The 24,933-nt window shown below is 35.5% G+C and overlaps 1 protein-coding gene across 3 annotated transcripts in view; it reads left to right on the top strand.

Moving 5' to 3' along the window:
* Window positions 1–24,933, top strand: part of USP15 (ubiquitin specific peptidase 15) — a 61,437-nt gene that overhangs the window by 14,164 nt on the left and 22,340 nt on the right. The window contains exons 3-7 of one of the 3 annotated variants that reach the window (XM_005519308.3): window positions 76–206; window positions 2,783–2,909; window positions 7,958–8,103; window positions 10,629–10,690; window positions 20,713–20,796. In XM_005519308.3, the coding sequence (XP_005519365.1) occupies window positions 76–206; window positions 2,783–2,909; window positions 7,958–8,103; window positions 10,629–10,690; window positions 20,713–20,796 (550 nt within the window). Of the gene's footprint in view, window positions 1–75; window positions 207–2,127; window positions 2,171–2,782; window positions 2,910–7,957; window positions 8,104–10,628; window positions 10,691–20,712; window positions 20,797–24,933 lie in introns of those variants that run through there. The other 2 variants (XM_014248976.2, XM_088055072.1) reach the window with 2 other exon arrangements.

Genomic DNA, 24,933 nt, shown 5'->3' with positions numbered 1-24,933 from the left:
TGAAAAATGTTACATTAAAACCTCAAGTACGGAATTACAGTATTCAAATGAAAATAACCTTTCTCTTTCTTATAGATGGTGATTCTCAGTCTCTCAAGGAACATCTCATTGATGAGCTGGACTACATCCTTTTGCCAACTGAAGGCTGGAATAGGCTAGTGAGCTGGTACACACTAATGGAAGGTCAAGAGCCAATTGCACGCAAGGTACTGTAACTACTGGGATGAATATGATTCAGATGTAGCCCTGCAAGTATGCAGGAGTCGCACAGGAATTTATTAGCAGACTTTTAAGTCCTGGCCTATGATAATCATATAGAGAACTCCTGCTTTAGTTGCTTATTGGTATCTAATTTTTATTCAGATTTTTGAGGCTTAATTGTGTAATATTGAGGCAGGGGTATGCAAAGTGTATAATACTTTCTTTTTCTGACAGTAAGTTCTCTTGATACATATCTTAAGAATTTGCTTTAGAAGCTTGTATGGCTATTAATGCAAAAGATTTTGTAATTAGGTAAATAACTCCAAAACTGTATTGACTATATTAGTGAAAAGCCTCACTCTAATAATGTTAATACTGGTGGAGTAATTGGTAGTTTATTTCTGATGAACAGTCTGTGCTCAGCTGCTTGCTAAGGGAGTTATTTCTTTAAGCAAAAAGCTTACCTCAAGGCAAGTATGGTGGATAATGTGGCCCTCCATCAATACGAGATTCTGAAAAATTAGCATCTTTCGATTTATGTTTGCTCCAGCACATAACACCCTTATTATTAAAGTGGTAGAACATTTCACCAGTTTATTGATCATACAGTCTTTTTTTGTGTTATTTCTTAAGTTTTTCAAATTTGTGATTGCAGTTGCATCCTCACTGGACTGAATTACTTAGTTTTTAAAATGCATTTTAGTATATTTATCCTTTCTGTATTGACCACTAGGGTGTGTTTTTCCAGTTACAGGGATCTCTATTTTGATTCTTTTAAAATCACTGAAAAAATATTAGGCCTAGAATTTAGTTTTATGATTTCTGGTGTAATACAACTTTCATTTCCTTATGACGAAAGTATGGTCTAACTGCATGCATGCTGGCTGCGTCCTTGCAGTCCGCTCTTCAAATAAATTGTAGATATAGCTGTAGAAGACATTTCGGGTCTTCAAAATTAATTTGGCTAGCAACAGCAGTTTGTTTAAGGGTTTTATAATATTTTCTCTAAAATGATAAAACAGTTGTTGAGTTTTGGTTTAAAGAGACATCCCTGAAATGTCTTTTTGACTAGTTCTGTTAGAGCTGAAATCCATTAAAATAACTCCTTCTTTAAAGATATATCTGTTATCAACTTGTTACTCTATTTTTATGAAGATGGATTTCAGTAAACTGCGTACTCTTCCATCAGCATGGTAAAGTAAAAAGTCTGTATTTTTTTTAGTTTGGGTGGAAGATGGAGGAAGAGTGCAGTGAAATAAGAGTAACTTCCATTCCTCTTGGAAGTAGCTAACTGGAAAAATACATGGAGTATAATGAGTGGCCAGGTAAACTGGCATAGCCAATATGAACAGCAGTTATCCTCTGAGAAGCATATTCCAGTTCAGCATTTTTATTTCTGATGCATTTGTCATTCATTATTATTTTTCTTGTCTGCCTTTATGGGTTGCTTTTTTACAGAAACGTGATATTATACATCTCTTTCATCCCCTTAGTTACACCAGCTATATTTGAAACTTGGATCCAAATTTTAAACTGATAAAATTTTGTATTTGATCTATGTCAAATAATGTTAAGACTTCTTGTATGTTCTACCACTAGAGTGTAATTTTTTATTCTTAGAAGTGTCTTGGCCATACTGCATAGTTTTGTTTACTGCCACTATTTTGTTGTGACTCTAGTAGCTGAAAACTACGAAGCTGCTCAAATTAAGATGTGTTTTTGTTTAAATACCATGATTGACAGTCATTAAAGCTAAGACAAGCAATGATTTTTTTCCCTATGGCACATACATATAAGTTATATTTGTACAGCAGATAGCAGATATCCTAGCAATTAGCTGGTGGCTTTATTTTAACCGTATTTGTCAGATGTATCACATATCAGGCTGATGGTTATTTTTGGAGCAGTCTACATGACTAAGAGTACTGCAGTTACACTTTGGAAGATGAAAGGGAAAAACATTTAAGAGGTGACCCTGAATATTTTTTTCCTAAATATTACTTTTATTTAAAAACAAAAACATCCTGTATATTGAACTATTCAGTTATCCGTGTTTCAAAAATGAACATATAATAAACAACTGTAATGAGTGGGTAAAATCTTAAATGAATGTATGTGTTATTGGAATGTAAGTGGAAGGTTTTGTTTAAAAATGTGATAGTCAGATTTTACTAGTATTATATTTTTGATAAGTACTCTTTAACTGTGAAAACTTGTTCTTGATATTCTGAGGAAGTAGTATACAATGAATGTATTTGGAAATAAAAGTAGCTTTGGGTGTTTTTACTTTCTGATCAATTATCTTTGGATCAAGGTTGCATAGTTGTGATTTCTGCTGTACTTAACACTTAGAAAGTCGTGTTATGCGCAGGTAAGACATCATCATGGAAAAAAATACTTTCTAGTTTACTGTATTACTAAAAAGTTATAGGAGAATTAAAATAGGAGAATATTTTAGCTTTTTGCATTTGTTGTCTTCTATTATGTGAACTTCAGTTTCTTGAAGAGTTCTCCTAAATATTTTGAGGCGTGTGTATATGAAAACATTCAGACTGATATGTGATCCCGTTCTGTTTTTCAGGTCGTTGAACAGGGTATGTTTGTAAAGCACTGCAAAGTAGAAGTATATCTAACAGAATTAAAATTGTGTGAAAATGGAAATATGAACAATGTTGTCACACGAAGATTTAGTAAAGCTGATACAATAGGTACGCACAACTATTTTCCTAAAAATATGTGATTGGTACTTGTACGTGTAACAAGTTCTGAATAAATGTCTAGATAAAATGATAGATGGGTATTTTGACTGTTGAAAACAATGGTGGGAGTACTTTTGTCTGGGTCAAAGTTAAAAGTTAACAAATTTGAATATTGAGAGGGTTTAATGCAATTTTAACAATATAATTGTATGTTCCATTATCTAAGCAGCTGCATTAACTTCAGAGGTTTGAGCTTTTAAGGAAGTGAATAGTGTGATACTGTTTATTGGATTTCATAGTACTTTTTCTTGGCTTTTGATGTGTAAGGAGTAAATTTTTTGTGTTTCATTAACCAATACATACTAGTCATATATATAGGAAGGATATATTACAAAACACGAGAAAGAATTTAGTAAGTTAATGGCTAAAGGTGACCTACAAAGGCAGTATTCTTCACATTGTGAAGTGGCAGGCCAGGCACAATCTTATACAGTAATTGAATCCTCTATTAAACCTTTAACTTACCTTTATTTGTATTTATTTGGACTGCTCGTTAGGCATTCTGTCACTGTTTGAAACAGTATTTTGATAATGTATTCGACTTTAAAAATAACAATCTGAACATTTTCAAAGATACTGCTCCTCATTTTTTGGTGTATTTGTGCATGTGTATCTGAGATAAGTCTTTCAATCATCTGTATTTATGCAGGTTTATACTTTATGCAGAATTGTACTTTATGCCCTTGGCACTGTATGCCCAGCCATCACTTTGTTTACATTTGTTGACAGCAGTGTATGTTTTTTAGCTTTTGCTTCTCTTCATGTTATGAGTAGTGACTTACACCTACCAGCCTTAAATTCTTTGCAGATTGCTTGCTTTACAAGCAATCATTTTACTTGGTTAAGTTTCAGTATTTAAGTTAGACCTCTTGTATTAGAATAAAAGCTTTAAAATTGTGAAAATTCTCCTCAAAGCAAGGTTCGTGGTATGTTAATTTGCCTTTTTGAGATTTCGTTTAACTTGGGAAGTTATACTTCATTATTTTCTGAGGAAACCAGAAACTTGGTAAAAGCAGTTTAGCGTTGTCCTTCCCTTAGGACCAAATGCAAGCTATTTTGCAGCTATACTGAATTTAATTGTATCACTGAAATTATAGGTAATGGATGAATTTCCTTTCTCTAACCAAAAGCAAGGCATTTTGGAATGACTGTTACTTGGAGGTATATTAATTTTTTCTTAGCAAAGAGAGATTGCAATTATGAATAAATTGTTGTAAATTAATATGAATAAAATTGTAAAAGGTAATGAGAAGCAGTCAGAGTTCACTGTCAATCCCTTTCCAGACACTGGCCTTGTTTGCTTTCCTGAAACATGGATGATATGCTCCTGGAAGCCTTTAAAAACATGCCCTTCATGAAATTGAAGCTTCTTGTGCAGAGCACAAAAGCAGAGCCATCCTAGCCAAGGCATCCAAAGGCATTTGTACCTTAGAAGAAGAGCTAGAAAAATTCAATCCACTTTAAGAGTGAAATAATAACTAATCCCTCTTATTCATTGCTAAGATTGTGATTTTTTTCCCCCCCTATTTCTTACCTTGAGTATATTTAAGATAGTTTGGAATTCATCAAATACTCAGCAGAAATGCTTATTATATCAATTAATAATATGCAAGAGGGATCTTACAGAATCTTGATTATTTTTCCCTCTTCCTTGTATATTCCAGTAAGGGATGCATTTTTATTATAGTTGCAGAAGGCTTGTGGTACAAAAGAGTCAATTACAGCCCCACAGAAGTGAGTAGGTACTATGGTCATTTCAAGAAATTTTAAATTTTCTATCCACCATCATTGATTATATTTACTGCACTTAAAAAATAAGTACAAGACCTTCCTTAATTCACAAAACCGGAGAATATCCTAATATAATACTCACCTATCAGTCTTCAGATGTGTGTTATTCCTGGAATACCTTTGCTTTTCCACTCAAACAGAAGCTAAGCTAAGCTGTGTCAATAAATTAGTACAGAGTCAAGGGCAGACCTAATAATGCCAGTCATTCTCTTGCAATGATACTAGTCACATCGGACATGTTCTTTGGACCTTCTTGGGAAACTCCTGTGACTGAGGACCCTTGCCTTGGAGACAGTGCACAGTGACTTTGAGACTGGTTGATGACTAGCTCTCCTGGGGGAGAGGGGATTAATTCTAAAAGGAAAGTGAGTTAGACAATAGATGTAGTTGAGGCAGCTTTCCGGCCAAGATGCTGATCCCAGAGAGCATCAGGGCTTCTGAAAATGAGTTAATGATCCATTCAGGAATTTGAATCATGGGAAAGTATGATAGAACTAAGTCATCAGCCTAGTATGTTAGAGTTTTACAAAACACAAAATGTCAGAAAGATTGTCTATAGCCTTGGTTATGGACAAATAAGAGTCAGATTGTGTCTACAATGCCATAAAACAATTCAAAAACTGAGCTGATAAACTTCACAGAAGATTATACTAGTGGCTCTGCGTCTAATGGACTTTTGCTAGTAAATTGCAAATTATTAAATGGCATTGATTTATCTCTCTCTTTTATCTGCTGCAGAATACAAAGATGTAATGCTTGCCACCCTTGAGGACTATTTATTCTGGAATCAATGACTAGCCTTTTCCTTCTTTATGAAGGAGCGACGACTGTTGGCTAGTTCAGACTGACAACTTAACATTAACCTAAGAGTTTCTTTTAGCCAGCATTTGTGATAGCACTGGCCTTTAGGAGCTAGGATGTGTTTGTATTATTGTATTCGCTGAACTTTTTCAGCATCTCATCTAGACTGTTCCAGGAAGTCTTTCAATATAGTACTGAAAGCATGCAGTTGTTTTTAGGAATAAGCTGTATGATTTTTAACACTATAGGGTGTGATCTGTATGGAAGCTGTAACTTTTAACTCTCAAATTGAACTATCTCAGACTGTGGGTATACAGCGATGGAGTGAGAGGCATCTTTAAATGGCAGTTCTTCCTGTCTCTTTTAGATATCATGCTAGTACTAATCATGTCATACATTGGATGTATATAACTAAAACTCACCAGGGAAGTGCTGGAGTCAACATCCCTGGAAGTGTTTGAGAACTGAATGCATGTGACACTAAATGCTGTGGTTTAATTGATATGCTGTTGTTTGGTGAAAGGTTGGACTCCATGATCTTGGATGTCTTTTCAAATCTTAATGAATCTCCTGGAGGAGAACTCCATACACAGTGTGACTCAGTACTTAGTTGGTACGTTTCCATTTATGCTGGAACAGGTACTTCCACTTTAGTTCATAAGCCAGCACCCCAGTAATACTTGGTGGGGATGGAAGGAAGAATTATAAAAGGGTGCATTGGTTATCTGTTCATGGAAGTACATAAAAGAATCTTATTTACACAGGCTCAAAAATTGGCATAATAGTCAAGTGGAACATGCTCTTCCCAAAGTCTTGGACATAATGTGTATCCAGTCCAATAGGATTGATTCTTCCTGTCTTGTAACAGTTCTGTAAGCAAAGCTGGAATATCTTAAAAATTAACATAATAATGTTAGCTTAGTACTTGTGAAGAAAATGACCTGCCGTGCCCAGTTAATTAATTGCCATGATATTAATAGAATGAAAAATTATATTTTGTAAATTCTTCTTTTAGTGAAAGCCATTGATTAATCTAGATTTTCTACTTTTTTTTTAACAAGATTGTTGCTGACTAGCTTCATTCTTATATTCAGATATAATTATTTTAATTCAGTGGTTGAGAATTAATTCAGACAGTACATGACTTCTTTTTTTGAAAGCAAACAAGTAAGTCTGTTGTCTTGTTATCACATACCTTGTCTATATATCATCTGTTACAAAAACAGATGATCCAGTCTAACACTTGCTTTCAGACTAAAATGTGTGATAACTAGCATAAAACAAATTGTATTCGGTTACCTACAGTATCTACAAATATTATTTTGGCCCATTGTCATACATTTCACAATGGACTTTTGCAAGATACTTTTAAGTTTTGAGTCTCAATTTGGCTTTTCCTGTTTAATCTAGCGGAAGAGAAAATAATCCTGAGTAAAAGGGAGCAAGAGAAGCTGACACACTAGTGTTTTGTACTTAGACTTTGTAGGAATGTCTTTCAAAGAGGTTACAGGGCCCATTTTTATAATTGTGCTTTCAGTGATTATAAGGGATAAAGTGTATGTTTCTTGACTCCCATTTTGTGTTCAGTTAGCCATTTTGAGAATGAGCCTTTGTGAGTCTACCAATTAAAAAAAAAGCAGTCAAATGGGATTGCTATGATACAGAACTGTACACATTAGTTTAAAAACCCAACTTTTTAATAAACTCTACTTTTATGTTAGGAGAATAGTGTTAATTAAAAACTTGTTAAATTGTACATAAATTATGCTACCTTAAAATTATGTTACACTGATTCTATTTCTTACATATTCTATATATTTTTTTTATATGTCAGGTAGAGTACGAGCTGGTAGACCATTTTTCTTTGAATCTTTCAGGGATGTAAAATCTTTCACCTTCCTTTTAGAATAAATTTTATGCACTTCAGTGTTACAGAGTAGTCATTTAGACATGTGAATTAATCTTTATATCTATATTATATACTGTGGTTAGTGCTAATTGCACTCAGATATGAGTAGAAGCATAAAAACAGAAAAGGGTTGATTTAGGGAACAGAGTGACTTCCTGCACCTGGTTTCGCTACCAGTCTCACTTCTGATAATTTGCTAGCTCCCCACACTCCTCTGTTAGCACACTCAGAAATGAGTAGATGGCTCCTGTCTCTGTTATTTATCAACTTCTCTTTATTTGGCCTGCCTTGCTAAGAGGTTCAGTCCTCTGTTTCCATCTTAAAGGCATGCTAACTCGTAACTTCGTGTTTGTCCTACAAAATGATGCAGTTGTGTGGCAATTTCTCAGGTTCATTCATATTTTGCATATGAGGAGATGAATTCTGATGCTTTATTTGACCTTTCACAGTTAGTATATTGAAATGTTAAACTTGTGTTCTTTCCTTCACAAAACAGACACAATTGAAAAGGAGATAAGAAAAATCTTCAATATTCCAGGTGAAAAAGAGACCAGATTGTGGAACAAATACATGAGTAATACTTTTGAACCTTTGAATAAACCAGACAGTACCATACAGGATGCTGGTTTATACCAGGGACAGGTACAGTGAAACATTTTCTTGAATACATCTATCCTTTTGCTCATGGAAGTGTTGTTGCACCCAATGATTTTTGCTTCTTTTTGAATGGAAATTGATTTCTAATAGATAATGTTAAGGATGGAGGATTTTGTGAACAAATTTGTTGAAATTAAAGTAGTCTTGGTGTGTATTTTCAGGATTAAAGACTGAAAAGAGAGATTAAAGAGAGGATTTAACTCTCCTGATGAATTAAAATTAAAAATTTTAATATACTTCTAAATTTTAAATTTTATGTTTACCAAATTTTATTAAATTGCTGGCATGAATTTGGTAAAATCCAAAATAAATAATTATTCCTAGGATCTTAGATATGTTCCTATAATGAAACTCAAAATTTGAAGAACTTTTTAGGTATTCTAAAAGAATGTCTTGCACTCACATTTCATTGTCTGGATTTCACAAACAAAACACAAAAATGAAAATGTTTTGATAAGAATGACAGAGACAGCTGTTTGTAAACCTGCTTTAACATGGGACAGTGTCATAATTTTAAAATCATCACTTCATAGGTGAATTCCTGACAAGATAAGTTTTATCTTTCAAGATGAATATATGCAACAAACATTGAACATTAATCTACAAAATATAAATGCCAACAGGTTGAGCAATTGCATTAATAGAATAACTTTTTGGTTTATTGCACTGATCCTTTAGTCTTCAAATAGAGTTGAATGTTTCTTCAACAGTTGTAGTTCATGCAGTCATGCTACAAATGTGGATGGATTAAATTTGATTGCATTATTTTGGGCAAGATTATATTAAAGTAATTCCTTTTGCCTTGAAATACTTGACTCTAACCTGCTTCTCAGCAGTATTTATGCTGTATTTGTTTTCTTTTATGGCAAGTAAGGTAGGTAATCAGTGCACCAAAATCACTGTTTGAACTATTGTGTCCTTTAATTTCATGCTGCATGTGCTTAAACTCTCACACAGATCTGTAATTTTAACAGTGCAGAGGTCCTACTGGAAGAGCCCATATCTCCCATGAAAGATTCACACCAAATATGTAACTTGCAAATTGCCTCTATCCCTGTGAAACATTAACTATGAAGCAAGCATGGTCTAATAAAGCCATGACAAGATCTCTAGGTGACATCTGTACTTTGAGCAAAACAAATACTGTTTAAAGCAGAGTTTAACCATGGTTTATGAAAATGCTAAATGTCATGGTAGGCCATATGTGTTTAGTCAGTTGTGCTTGTTGACACAACACATAGTTATTTTTCTTGCTGAGCTTCCTAATGTAATAATATTTATTCTGACTATTACAGTCTGTCTAACCTAGTAGTTATAATGGTGCATGTGATTGAGTAAATTAATGCTTTGAATTTATCAGTTAATTTCTGAAGCAAGCCTTTAGGGATTCCATTGAACTCTTCAGTCTAAATCTACCTTTTATTTAGTAACCTCTGTGAACCAGTCAAGGAAGTATGGCAGAATCAGTCTTTCAGGATCAATGACCAAGGACAGCAGACTACTCTGTTCCTGGTAGAAGCTGATCATGATAGAAGGCTTGTTTTCAATCTCATGCTCAAGTGTGTTCAGTCTGAAAATGTGATTACATCTTCAGGTGGCTTATACACAAGATTTAGAACATTAGTACGTACCTGAATTTATGTCACAGTGTAGACACATACAGGCACAGTATTATTAGTGTCCAGAAACATCAGTGTACAGTTGTGCAGAATTGATTACATTAAAAGTGGGGAGCTGGATTCAGTTTAAATATTGGAGTCTAGTTGCCATTTCAAAGGATCCAGCTATCTCAGCTGTCAATCCAGAAAAAGGCATGAGCTGTTTGTAGGTCCTATGTCATGTCTGCCAGCATAGGCCAGATATCTCAAATACCCAAAGGAGTTTCAAATGACACCTGATGCCTGTGTTTGGGACTGAGTGTCCTGTACTCCTTTCCGTACCAATAACAAATTGAATGAAATTAATTTCATTAGCCAACTGTATCATTGGAAAACTAATATTAGATAAATGCTTTGGTAAAATATATAGGAGTAGCCATACAGGTATGATTTTCAGGCTATCAAGGCAGAAAATAGTTTTGTTTGGGTGTTTTGGGGTTTTTTTCTTACCCATCTGTGTGAGGCAAAATTCCTTCAGGAATTATTCCTTCCTTAACAGGGCTGTTGTATAGACATGTGATTTCTGTAGATTCACAGGTGCTGTTGGAACATTGCAGGTCATCTTCTGAACTCTTTGAGAGATAAGTGGCTTACCATCTATCAATTGTAGAGGAATAGAAATATCAAGTGACTTGCCCAAGTTAAGATGAGGGATGAAAAAAGTAGAGAGGAAGGTGTAGCGTAATGGATGGAATATGGAGTGTAGTGCAATATTCTTGAATCTCAGTGAATAGTAACTTAAATATTAGTCATTTCTCAATCACATGTCAACAAATCCATTAAAAAGACAGAACAGAAAGCAATCTATCTGATATTTTTATTTCAGTTTTCTTATCACACTTTCTGTGGTAGGTCCTGGTGATAGAACAGAAGAATGAGGATGGAACATGGCCAAGAGGTCCTTCAACTCCTAAGTAAGTTATGAATTCCAGTCACGTCATTAATTTGCATATTATTTTGCTTTATGAAGAAAAGAAGTTTTTCAAAGTGGCATTTTATTTTGAAAACCAGTTGAAAGTACACTTGAATATATTTGTTCTAAGTGCCGTGCATTGTAGAACATAGTGTAAAACTGGTGAATTCCTGTATATTTTGCTGCATATAATTTCTTGCATACGTTGCTTAACTTTGTTGATTTCAGCCAATGATGTATACGTTATTCTGCTTAAAAATGGAAAAAAATTCCATAGTAGAAAACAGTAAAACTTAGCATATTTTACTTAGATTTTGGTTTCAAAGCACGGTGTATGTATTAGGTTAACAGATTTTATCAGTGTTTTTCTTATATGCAAATATTTTCATGGACGGCTTGTTTCTTTTGTCTCCAGAGCATAATATTTACCCACAAAGTTTATTTAAATTGCAGCCTACATTATCATCATGTGGCTTTTGTTCTTTGTTGGGCTGTCATCAGTTAATGAAGGATGATGTTGGTTTTGTTTTTCCTATTGCTGTTATCAACAGCACCTTGATAATGGCAAGTGAATAGAAAGACTTGTGTTTTCCTTCATTTAACTATTTTTAATGTTTTTCTAGTATCTAAATCATGTTCTGTTAATTTTGAAGAACAGTTGGAACCATTTAATTAATATGATGTCAGCCTTACAAATAGTTAACTGTGTTTTTTGCCTTTGTTGACTGGTTCTTGATTATATCATTCATAAGAGTTCTTTTAATTTCTCTTTATTCCTTTTGAGATTACATATGCATGTAGTTAAGTGTCACTGTTGTTCTAAAGTATTTTTATAGTATCATTGCTTATCATTTGAAGAACAGTGTTTCTTTATCTTTGGTGTTTTATCTCAAGCACATACATTTGAAACACTAGTTTCCATTAAGTTATTTAATGAAGTCTGAGTTCAATTTAAGATTAGTATGAACAGTATAATCTTGCTTAGCAAAATGTTGTAACACAAGGCATTGAGAATGTGGAGCAATAGGAAGACTGGGATGCTAAGTACTTGAAGTTTAATCTCTGACCTCAAAAAACATCTAGTAGAAATTTAAATTCTTAGCCAAATTTTAGACGCATCTTTTAAAGGTTAAAAGAACTCACATAGCTCCCTGTCATGGATTCTTTTGGAAATTTTGGTTGGAAGATATTCTGGTGATGGTATCTGCTTTTTCTTTTCCATTTTATGGAAAGCATTTAGGAGCAGTATATAAATTAAAGACTATCTCCTGAAAAATGTTTGATCTGAGGACAAGTGAAATGCTAATTCAGAATGCTGGTGTCAGCAGAGGCTGTAAGTAAACCAGCAAATGAGGATGAATAGTTGTACTGTGAATTTGGGGTATGGTTTTGAGATCTGGCAGCTATCAGAAAGTTGGGAATTTGATATTCAAATACACAATAATAATGGAAAGTTTGCAAAATTTAGTGAATTTAAATAGCAGCTATCAACAGGCAGTGACAGGACAGGTTTTTACATCTGTTTAAAACTTCATGAACTGTATAATAAATATTTAAAGGGATTGAAATACTAAACACTTGCTTTAGAGTTTTCTGTGTGAGGTCCATTAGGAGTATTAGTTTGTCAACAAAAATAGTATAATCCACATACCTTGCTACAGCCCTATCACTGGTCACACACTGCCTTACTGCTGAAATTACCTCTTTCTAGTGCTTCTTTTTAAAGAATACAAATTGTAAACAAATTCTGCTTTCAAGGTATAAAAAGGCCATATTTAGAAATGTCGAAATATAGGATATTGGAAAGCATGAAGGATGATAAAGCTTGAAAAGGCAGGATCATTTCAGAACATGAGCTAAGCTTTTCTACAGATTCACAGAATAGTTGAAGTTGGAAGGCATCTTCCCAGAATCTCTGGTCCAACCCACTTGCTTAAAGACAGAGCGCCTAGAAGAGATTGTTTGGGACTGTGTCCAGATAGGTTTTGAGCATGTCCAGGGATGGAGGCTCTACAGCCTTCTTGGAAAACCTATTCCACTTTTTGATAACTCCTGTTTTGAAACAATTTCCTTATATTTACAAAGAATTTCCAGTGCTTCAGTTTTATACCTATGGCCTCTTCTTTCAGTGGACATGACTGAGAAGAGTCTTCATCTTCATTCCCTCCCACTGGTTATTTATACATGTTGATAAAACTGTAACGGAACCTTCTCTTCTTCAGGCTGAATGGTCCCAGCTTTCAGCCTTTCCACAGAGGTCAGATGCTGCAATCCTTGATCACCTGTGTGGTGTCTCACTGGACTTGGTCCAGGATATCTCTTGTCTCTCTGGTGCTGGGAAGTCCAGCACTCTGGGTGTATATGGCCAGTTGTGAGTGGAGGAGAAGGATCACCTCCCTTCACCTGCTGGCAGTGCTTTTCCCAGTGTAGCACAGTGGGCCAGGGTGGTTGGCCCAAGGGCACACTGCTGGCTCCATGTCCAGCTTTTTGTCCTGCAGGGACCCCAGGTGGTTTCCTTCCAAGCTGCTTTCCATTTTGTCACCTGCTCCTGTATGCACCTCTTCCCAGTGTATTTGTTCCTGGCATTGTTCTTCCCCAAGTGCAGGCCTTTGCATTTCCCTTGACTGGACTTGGTGTGGTTCCCATTTGCTCGTTTTTCCAGTCTTTTGAGGTCTGTCGGAATGACAGAATCTATATTGTGACAACTGAAAGTGAGAAACAATTAAGATGAAAAGATGTTCTGCACGTTTTCCCTGCCTTTTTTTCACAGAAGCGTAACAGCAATTTTTGTATTGCTTCTTTTTGCAATTTTTCTGTATTCCTACCAAAGGTGTTGAATGCTGTCAGTTTTTCATGAGAAATATGTTAAAGGTGAGAGCATCTTTTTTTCTTCAAGAAAACAACATATTTACTTTGAAAGTGGCCAGATTGGGACCCCTCAGTTCAGTACAGGAAGGAACATTTTTGAAAGTGTTAATTCTGTGTTTCTGAAGAGTATAATGAATTGTACAAGAAAAAAAAAAAATCATCATAATTCTTTCTGAAATTAGAAAGGAGTGATTTTAAGTTTGAGATCCTTTTCATGGAGGAGCAAAGACCATTCTGTGCACCTTAATTTCTGCTCTGTGTTTCGAGCTTGTCAGTGTTTGCATTTGTTTTATGTGTACTGTTCTTCTAACTTCTGAATTTACTTAATTTTGGAAGTAATTGCAACATCCACTGTAAAAACCCTGCAAGATTTAATGATACTTGCTATCATGTTGTATTTTAATGCTGCTTTAAATAGTTCTGAGTCTTAGGAAATTTTTTGTCTGAAAGAATCTGAATGTGTACACATTCTTAAACTGTTTGCAGGGTCAGTCAGGTTTAGGAATAGCTGGATTTTTTGCTTTCCAAGAGATTGTTTATATCAACTGCTGGGATGATTTTTGCTCTGGGAGGTTGACTTCTGTGCAACTTTCTCTTTCTTCTTCAGTGTCTTAAATGTCACCTGCTTCCAAATGAGGTATTACTTAGCAGTAATAATAATTTTTGCAGAAAATTTTGTTATATTAATGTATCTGTGAGTAGCTGTCTCCTCAGTGTCATACACACAACAAACTTACACGAACGTACAGTTCCAGTTGTTTTTGTAGCTTAGTTGCTGCTGATGGCAGTATTTAATGAAGATTTGAGATCTCTGTGCAGACTTTTTTTTTTTAATTTAATCTGTGTCCTTAAATGGGAAATTATTCCATTGGCAGAAAAAAAACAACTAATCCTGTTTGCATGGTTTATTATTGTCAAGATGGTGTTTTAAACTAAAAGATAAACGTAAATTTTAAAAAATGTAGTTCAAGTTACTTAAGGAACTGTACTACAAAATCAAGTTACTTAGGTTGAGGAAAAACTATACATCACTTAAAACCTTTCAGCCAATCTGTGATTATAAAACTTAAGGAGAAGCAAGGAACTCAAGTTTTGATATTCCATTCGTTACCAACTGAATAGACAGGACAGGGTCTCTGTTAGTTTGCTGTTAAGAAGTTGTTGCCTGTTTATATGGAAATAGAAAAGCAAGTTAGGGAAGCATACAAAGAAGCTATAAACTAATAGGTTATTTCCTTCTAATTTTAAAAAATTGTAGCTGAGTTTTTTAGAAAACTTAAAAACAAGTTTTAAATCTACTCAGCCATCCTATTCTTTAAAAATGTTTTCTATATGGTAAAAAACTAAGAATTTTTAATTACCTATCAATCTATATCTCTGTGTGTGTATTAAAAGTAATGGATTTCTTTCTGATGCTTCCTTTATTTAGATATCACTTTAGAATAAGTCATCCTAATCAAATAGCTGGCTAGTTAGCATAATTAACAGATGGCCTGCTGTTATCTTTAAAATAATTTTTGTGTGTAAAAAATTGTTTAAAATTATTGATTGGTTGGGGCGTTTTTGACTGTACAAAAAGGTGAGACTGTATGCATTCATAGCTTAATTCTTTTTCTCCTTGTAATAATGAACATTTTCTTACAAATTCTTTCAGATTTTTTTCTCTGGTTCAAACTGTACACCTTTTTATTTTGGAAAAGCATTAAATGCCTTTTCTCAGGTTGGACCCCATAATGTTTGTTAAGAGGAGGGAACAAATGGATAAAATATGTTTAGCAGTCCTTTTTAAAATAATATAATGCCCATTTATCCAAGTTTTTTTAGGAAAAATATATCCATGAATCTTTGAAGGAAAAGGTGTGCTTAGTTTTTTTTTTTCCATGAGCACTTGTTACACAGACAGATGTGCCTTTCTACTGACTTTTCTGGAAGAAAGAATTGTGGTGTATAGAGCTAACTGGGGACTTACTCTGACGTCTTAAATTGTATAAGCAAGAGCTGTCAGCTTGTTTGTCAGCCAAGAGCTGGACTGCCATTTGCTGATAAATAATACTTGAGATAACCATGTGTCGAGCTCCTGTGGGTAAACACCAAACATAGGTGATGTTCAACAGACATTTTCAAGTTAGTTTAACAAACATTTTGATTAATACAAATTAATGGAGGATTGAAAGATTCTTAGCAAATGCATGTCCCAAACACTAATTTTTTTTGCTTGATGAATGTTAAAATATCAACCTTTTTTATTGCAAATTCCCCAAAGAAGTGTAATTAGCTGAATTAGTGAGGGTTTGTAAGAAGAGAATAGTCTAACTAAAGCTTGCTTTAAAATTGTACGCTAGCCCAATCATAGCTACAGCTTCAAGGAAAAGAGTCCTTGGTAATGGAAGGACCTCTTGAGATAGTCTCACCTAGTTCTCCTACTCAAAGCATGAGAAGATGTAACAGATTGCTTAGACCATATCCAGGCAATATTCCCTGTTCAGATGGATTTTTTTTTTTATTTTGTTTTATGCCCATGGACTTTTGTCTTTTTGATGGGCACCACGAGAAGTTCTTACTCTATCTTCTTCATTCCCTCCCATTGGGTATTTTATACAAGTGATGAGAGTGTTCTGGAGCCTTCTCTTCTCCAGGCTGAATGATCGCAGCTCTCTCAGCTTCTTGACGCAGGTCAAATGCAGCTGCATCTTTGTGGTGTCTCATGAGTCTTACTCCAGGATGTCCCTGGTACTAGGGAGCCCAGAAGTGAACCCAGCACTCACTCCAGGTGTGTGTGGCCAGTTGTGAGTGGAGGAGAAGGATCACCTCCCTTCACCTGCTGGCAGTGCTTTTCCCAGTGTAGCACAGTGGGCCAGGGTGGTTGGCCCAAGGGCACACTGCTGGCTCATGTCCAGCTTTTTGTTCTGCAGGGACCCCAGGTGGTTTCCTTCCAAGCTGCTTTCCATTTTGCCACCTGCCCCTCCAGGGGTACGATTGAATGGTTTTCAGTCCATCTCACTGTACACTTATATAACACATGTTTCATCCGCTTGTCTATGAGGGTGTTGCAGGTGACACTGTCAAAAGACTGGAAGTTGATATAAACCACACCAATTGCTTCCCCCTCATCTGCCAATGTAGTATGAATCTCTTCTATAAAGAGATTACTATCAGGCTCTTTAAGCAAGATATCTACTGTTGTTTTCACTCAGACACTTTCTCTTCACATCCGACTTGGGTCAGAAGGTCCTTGCTCGTACATTCAGGCTTCCTGCTGCCTTTGCTTGATTTTTGTACTTCTCTGGATGGACCATTATTGAGCGTAGAGGACTTAATGGTCTTGGAAGTCTTTTCCAACCTAAATGATTCTGTGAATATCAGCCTGTTCTCTTGGGGCCCCCTCTTCTCTCCAGGGCTGTATCCAATGGCACTTTTCCAAGCAGATCCCTATAAAGGCTAAAGTCTGCTCAGCAGTAATCCAGGGATGCGTTCCTGTTTTCTGCCATGCTCTCCCTCAGAATCTCAAATTTCACCATCTTAAGGTCATTTGGGCCAAAGCCCCAGCCTTCACATTCCCAACTAGTTCTTCCTCCTTGGTTTTAAGTATCAAATGCAGCTGAGAAGCTTTCCGTGTTGGCTCCTCAGTTGCCTGCATCGAATAGTTGTCATTGCGTCCCAGAACCTTCCTGCATTTTTTGTGCCCTGCTCTGTTGTCCCACCAGCAGGTCCCCTGTAAGGACTAGGGCCTGTGAATGTTAGACTTCTTCTAGTTGTCAAAAAAAGTCTCATCTGCCTTTCCTTGTCCTGATCCAACCAGTCTGGATACCCCAGAGGAAAAAAGACTGTTCTAGCTGCATTTGTTTTTGCTTATATCCATATTTGTCTCCTTGCTGTTGGTCACTAGGGGAATTCTAGTGCAGTTTAAACCATTGTGTTAATTAAGTATGTGGGAAAGTGAGTATCTAATGTGAGTTACCATTTATTTTGGCATACTACAGTAAAGTGGGTTTTATTAACCTGTCTTTTGCTGTTAAAATGCTAAACTAAATAATTTTGTGGAGGTTGTTTGTTACAGCATTAAAATGTTACTTTTCAAAATTACATGTTAGTTTCTGATGCTGTTGTAGCTATGTTGAGAATTAGGTTTAGTCTTCTCCTGTATTTGAGAAGCAAGCCATTTACTAATTTAGTAGACCTTAATTGGCTTACTCTGGTTTATTTTAGCTTTTATATATAGCAATTACACGTCGAGTTTTAAAATTTAAAACTGTATTGCATTTGAATTTGGTTTAAATTAAATAAAAGCGTCAAATTTCTTTTGAGAAGTTCAATTTCAGTTCAAAATTATTCAAATCAAAAAACTTCTAATAAAATAAATACATATATGAATGTCATAATTTAACTATTGTTCTGGATTTAAATGGGGTTAAACTGACTTCAGTTAAGTATCTTTTGTGGACAGTCTGTATTTTACTTCTCTGAAAACAGTAGTCAAAGAGAAGGATTTAGACTGATGAAGGAAATTACAGGAAAGCTTTGTTAACGTTGATCAGAATATTTGAAAAATTAACTAAAGTGTTCTACATGTGGTGATACATAGAAGGGACAGGGGTACCTTCAACTGGACTGAGTTGCTCAGAGCCCTGTTTAACGTGACCTTAAACACTTACGGGGATGGGCCATCCAGTTTCTCTGTGTAGCCTGTTCCAATGCCTTACCATCCTCACAGAGAAGAATTCCTTCCTAATACCTAACCTAAACCTACTCTTCTTTCAATCTGAAGTAATTCCCCCTTAGTCCAATGACCACATGCCCTTGTAAAAAGTTCCTCTCCAGCTTTCATAGCCCACTTCAGGAACTAGAAGTCTACTCTAAAGTTTCCCCAGAACTTTCTCTTACCCAGGCTGAACAGCCCCAACTCTCTCAATCTGTCCTCATAGGAGAAGTGCTTCAGGCCTCTGATTGTCTTATAGCTCTGCCCTGGACTCACTTCAACAAGTTCATGTCCTTATGCTGGTGGCCTCAGAGATGAGCACTGCACTCCAGGGGGATGTCACAAGAGCAAAGCAGGGAGGAAGAATCCACCTCCCTCACCCTGCTGGCCCCACTGCTTTTGGTGCAGCCCAGGATATAGTTGGCTTTCTGTGCTGTGAATGGATTGCTGGGTTATGCTGGGCTTCTCATCCACCAACATCCCCAGTTCTTTCTATTCAGGGCTGCTCTCAATTCATTCTTTGTGCAGCCTGTACTTGCGGTTGGGATTGCCCTGACCCAAGTGCTGGACCTTGCATTTTTTGTTGTTGAACTCATGAAGTTTGCATCAACACATCTCTCAAACCAGGTCTGTCTGGATGGCATCCGTTCCCTCCAGCATGTCAACCACACAATACAGCTTGGTGTTAACAGCAAAGTTGGTGTGCGTGCACTAATCCCTCTGTCCATGTCATTGCTAAGCAGCACTGGTCCCAGTACTGATCCCTGAGGAGCACCACTGGTTTCCACTTGGACACTGAGTCATTGACTGCAACTCCTTGAGTGCAACCATCCCTTATCCGTCAAGTGGTCCATCTGTCAAATCCATGTGTGTCCAGCTTAGACACAGTGTCTAATGCTTTGCAGAAGTCCATACTGATGATGTCAGTCTTCCCTCATCCATGTCTTTAACCCTGTTTTAGAAGGCCACCAAATTCGTCTGACAAGATTTGCCCTTAGTTGACAGCATGTTGGCTGTCACCAGTCATGTCCTTGGTCTTCCTGGTTGGATGGCCCATACCAGACCACTATAATCTTGTCTGTCCCTGCCCTCCATTTAATCCTTAGGGATCATAGATTGCTAAGAGAAGCTCCCAAGAGGTTCCCCACCTGTCCTTCCTAAAGAGCCTTTCATTCCATCACTCCAGGCATAGTAGCCATCCCACCATTTATTTGCCTGTGATAGCAGTAGGATCATACCCTTCACAGGCATATGCGCATCTCCAGCTCCTCTTGTGTTTTGCCCATGCTTATGTGCTTGCATGGAGGCTTTTAAGTGGGGCCCTCAACAAAGCTGAGTTGCTGGCTGCAGTGTCTGGAATTCTTTTGGGCTGTACTTCAGCTTCTTTACTCCTGACCTCCAAACCCTTTTCAGGCTCTGGGCAGCAACTCTTGCTAGCTCTAGCATCAAATTTATGTGTGTAAAGTGGATTGAGGTTCCCCTTCCACGGCAACTTTTCTTTTGGAAAAGGTTTATTAATAGAAAGTTGTAAATAAATGTGAAAATATACTTGGAAAACTCCCAGTGTAAAAATGTTTATTTTCTTACAGAGTTTAGTTCTTGAAAAGTGCTTAAAAAGTCCTGAGCATGCAGAAGTTCTTCTCTTAATACAGCGATGTGTATTTCAGAGCTTTTCAGTGGCAGCCAGAACTTCAATTCAGTTGGAGTTACACAGAGCCCACGCAAACAGGAAGTAACATGAACTCCTTTGAGTATGCCATCTTTTCCTTGCACACCTGTAAGATTTGCTTGAGAAAAATACACTGCAAGATAGTTGAAAATACTGTATTTATTTGTTATATTCAGAGGTCTTTATGATGAAAATAATCAGTATCCTTTATTTTAAAGTAGTCTAAACCATGGGGATAAGTGATAATGCTTCTACTTTGGCAAAAAAGGTTTTAAAAAATTTAGTGTTGTGCATAATATCCTGAAATTTTCTAACAATATTACTGAGGCAATTTTAACTAAATGGTTCCATGCTGCTGTTAAATTAACCTTGAAGTATTTATCTTAATATTTTTTATCTCATCTCAACACCCATTTAGTCTGAAATGAAAAACTAATAAAATTCCCACATTATAAATCTTACACTTTAAGTTTTAGAACATCAAAATATCTACAGTCATCCTACAAGCTGAAAACAATTTTTTTAGCGCAGTGGCCTGTACTTTCTTTTGGTTTTTAATAGCTTTGTTTCTTCAACAATTTCTGAAAGTTTAAGTACTATGAATCATTTCAAGTTTTGAAAGACAGATTCTGAGGGCTGCATGTCCTGTGTATTTTTAGTGCTTTGCCCACTTTAGAAAAGTATTTCTTTTCCATGCTTGTTTATCTGCTTTGTTCATTTGTTATCTTTCTTTCACAGTTTTTAATATCTCAGCATTTTTGTCTAATTTATCATTTTCATATTTTTAAAGGTCCCCAGGTGCATCCAATTTTTCAACTTTACCAAAGATCTCTCCATCTCTATCAAATAATTATAACAACATGAACAACAGAAAGTAAGCAATATACCTTAAAACATTATTTAATTAATCACCACAGTGTGATATAAACAAAGTTCAATGTTTTATAACTCTTAGCTTAAGGATTTTGAATTGATTTGCACTATTTGGCTTGTGAATTGTTACTGTTTACTGTTTCATAGTAGGTAGGTAATGCTGACACCAAGAAAAGAAACAACATTAGAGATGTTTGTAACTCTTCAGCAGGGAAGACACTAAAAAGACTTTTTGGTTGTCTATAAGGAAAGGTATAGACTCCGTTTAGAGTTTACCATTCTAAAAATACATTGTTGTTATTATCCTGCATGAATTTTAATGGACAACGAGAAGAGTAGAAAGTACTTACCCTAACAGTGATCATGTTTTCCATTGTTTATTGCTCCTAAGTTATTAGAGCAGCATGTGACATCACACTTAGATTTCAAATCATGACAGCTGAATTGTGTTAGCTGTAATGTAGCCAACAGCTTAACCTCTGTTTCTTAGTGCTAGAAGACTTGAGAGACGTCAGGCTGTGTGCTTGACTATTATAGTGAACAAAGGCTTAGTAAGAGATTGCTCACTTTTACATGCTTTCTCCTTTATATTCTGAATTAGAAGGTTTTTTTAATAAATAATGTGATAAAACTCTGAAAGTAGAGCTTTCATACTGCATTGTCCAAATTTTTGTGTAATTTTGTAGTTGTTACTGTGCACAACTGTAAAAAAGTTGGTGAATGTAGAAAAACATGGAATTATTTTACTGGAACAGATAATGGAGCATCTTTCAAATGCTTGAAACCAGACAGCACTCATCTTTATGCAAGCTGGGGGAAGTTGAAGAGCTTTATTCTTAAAATTCATTCAGATTTTTTAGTTAATTTTTATTTCAGATTTTTATGTTAATAAATGTGCATTTTGTGATCACATTTGAAGATGTGCAGTGGTGTTGCCGAACCAAATGCTTAACAGTGACCTTTTTTCAGGGAGTTGTGATTTTAAATTAAGCCATCAAGGCTTTCTTTTTTTCTTGTAGTTTTTTGGGGGTTGTTTTTTTTTTTTTTTTTGGTTTTTTCTTTTTTAATGGTAGCTTCTTGCTAATGATGTAGCTATTTCTAGGAGGCACCTATTGCCAGGTCTTGCAGCTTTTAAAGGTAGTTTGTTCACAAGATTTACCTGCTTTTAATTTTATTTTGTGGTCTATTTTGGAGCCAAAATGTGAGCTTTTAGAACTTGAAAAAAAATTCTGGGGTTTGGAGGTATGTTTGTTGTTACTTTAGAATTTATGATTTTAAACAGAAATACATGTTTAAAAGGAAGTTATATAAATTTCAGGCTTCATAATGAATTGATCCTTCTAAGTGATTTAACTATAACTTAAACATTTGTAAATCAGTTAATAGGTACATGTACCTATTAAATAGTACCTATGTAATACCATGTAAACATGTACCTATGAAATACCAGTCATTTTTCTCTTGTATATCAAAACACAGTACATCTGGATGTTATATAAGACAGCTACTCAGTGCAGAAGTATACAGTTTTCCTTACAGCACAATAATCCAATTTTGATGACTTTAAAATATTTTATAAATCATGAATTTATAATTTAATATAAGATGTAATGCAGATGAATCTTTAGCAGCACTTACCTCAGAGTCTATGTTCAGTGATGAAATCATATCCATTAATATACTTTGTACTTTAAAGTACATACTTTAGCATGAAGACTTTTTGGCTTCAAATACTAAATGGAAAGATGTATCTCTGTATTTAATTCTCTTATATAATTGTGTGTTAAGGATGTTCCACTCTTCTTGCAAATATTTCCTTGTCTAAGAAAATACTTATTTTTCATTAATTAATGCTGTCTTTATTATTTTCTTGCTTAACCATTTAATGTCAGCTTTGTCTGGATTTCCAGGCTTATGCTCCTGCCTTATTGCCTCTCATGGTCCACATTGTCCTTAGTACATTAGTGAAGTTACACATTTGTGGCTTTTTAGGATCTGTTGGCATCTCCTTAAGAGCATGAGATGCTGTGACTCTAAAGGAAATACCAGCATTTGTTTTTAAGATAATTTTAGTTGACAAATATGATTTATAAGGCAGGAAAATCAAACAACAGGTTGTATGTATTAATGGTCATATATGCTAGTTATTGTAAGCCTGCTTTTGCAATTACTAGAGCTCACCTATAGAGTAGAAATAGTTAAAAATCTGAAAGAATCAGATTTCTTTGTATGGTTCACATTTCTGTAATGTTTTTCTAATCTAGGAGGTGTTCTGTGTAAGAGTAAGCCTCAAATTGGTAGATACTTAATTTTGTGTTGAGGTAGTCATACATTAGATACCAGAAATAGCTTGTGCAAATTTCATCCAGTCTGAAACCTTCATTTCTGTAAATGTGAGTTTGCATTTGATGGAATGGAGGATTCCAAATAATGGATCGTTGACATTCTTTTGCCTTTACAGGTGATCTTGTTGAAAGAATGATGTAGGAGGATTAGCATAGTAAGTGTTAGTGGATTCAGAAGAGCAGGGAGAGACATGCATCTTTTAGGTCGTATTAGAATTTCTGTTTATTGCTGTTAATAAAGCAATACATTTCATATTACATATGCTGTTTTTTAAATTATATGGGATGGGGATTAAAAGCACCTGATCAGGGATTTTGCCTGGGGAATTAAGTGAAAAGTTGTTCGCCTTCCTTCATTTGTAACCATTGCTTTAGGCTCCTAAAATGACCTGTTTGCATCAAGTAGTAGTGTCGTGTCTGCCTGTCAAGACAGGTAGCTGGCAGCTTTGTTCATATGCTTGGTATATTTCAATATGTTTATTCTAAGTAGTAGAAGTGTTAACTACGTTACATTACCTCTAGAAACAGTTTCTTCATGTTGCACCTGACACACAACCAAATATTATAACAAAGGCAATTTAAATAGAGTATAATGTTATCTTTTGCTCTCCAGACAATGATAATGAACAAAAATAAAGACAGTAATCTTTATGAAGTGGCATGGGCCTCTCCTGCTGCTTCAGGTATTTCTGAAGTCTGATAAAACCTGATAATAGGTTTCTTAAAGAGGCAGATAGATAGATAGATAGATGGATATAGATAGATACAGATAGATAGAGGCAGTATATCAAAATGGTTGAAATATTACAGCACACTGTAAGTCTTCCAAACTTTTAATTTTCTCGGCTCATTCTTGCAACTCAAATTCCTTTATGCATGTACTTGGTACATGTTAGTACATGGCATTCCACTGTCAAATTATGTCTTTTCCAAAACTAGTGATGCTTTTCCAGTCTTCTCTGTTCAAAATACATGCTTCACCAAACTCTAACTGTACAATGAGTGCTCTGGGTTCATCATCACCATTTGAAAGCTGCTTTGAGATTTAAAGGCACATACAGATGGAACAAACAAGTAATTTCAGATCTAGCACATGCAGTTCAGGATTTATAGATTTACAGATAATAAAATGTGATTTGGAAACCTCCTTTTACTGTTTTTGCCATTTCAAGAACTCCGTTCAAGGGTCTGAAAATGGTTTTATGTTTTCAAATCTTGCCTTAATTTTGTGAAGCAATTTTTTCTAAGAACTATTAGTGTTTTCTTTCTGTTACTGGTCTTACTTGACTGGCTTATCCTAATACTACCCCTCTGCTTTTTCCTGCATAGTAGGGAGTTTTGCAGGAAAAGCAGCTGGAGGCCTGGGGACACGCAGTTATTGCAAGTTACTTTTTTTAGGATATTTCTGTTTTAATTGAATTAATGTAGACTTGCATCTTTACTTGCTTTCCATTGTTAGCTACTTACTGTTGACTGTCAATAATAATTTCTTTTTCATCCAGTTCAAAATCATGAAAAGCAAAGCAACAGTAATGTATATAAAAAATAATTTTTCCACAACAAAAGTTTGCATACTGATGGAACTGTAAAGAGACATCTCCTAGTATCTTGCAAACAGTAGTAAGTGTTTTGTAGGGTATGTTTTGATAAAATACCATAGAACCATGGAAGAAAAATGTATTAATAGACCTGACTCACAGGATGAGTGGTAACCTTAATCTCTAAACTCCCTCGAATATATTTCTGTGGGCCAGTGTAGAAGATGAAAGAGCTCATAAATGTCTTTCCCTTTT

Source organism: Pseudopodoces humilis, chromosome 5 (genome assembly GCF_049639895.1).
Source record: "Pseudopodoces humilis isolate 2021_Gansu_Grassland_sample_001 chromosome 5, ASM4963989v1, whole genome shotgun sequence".
Classification (NCBI taxonomy): Eukaryota; Metazoa; Chordata; class Aves; order Passeriformes; family Paridae; genus Pseudopodoces; species Pseudopodoces humilis.
This window is presented reverse-complemented; position numbering and strand designations above follow the sequence as displayed.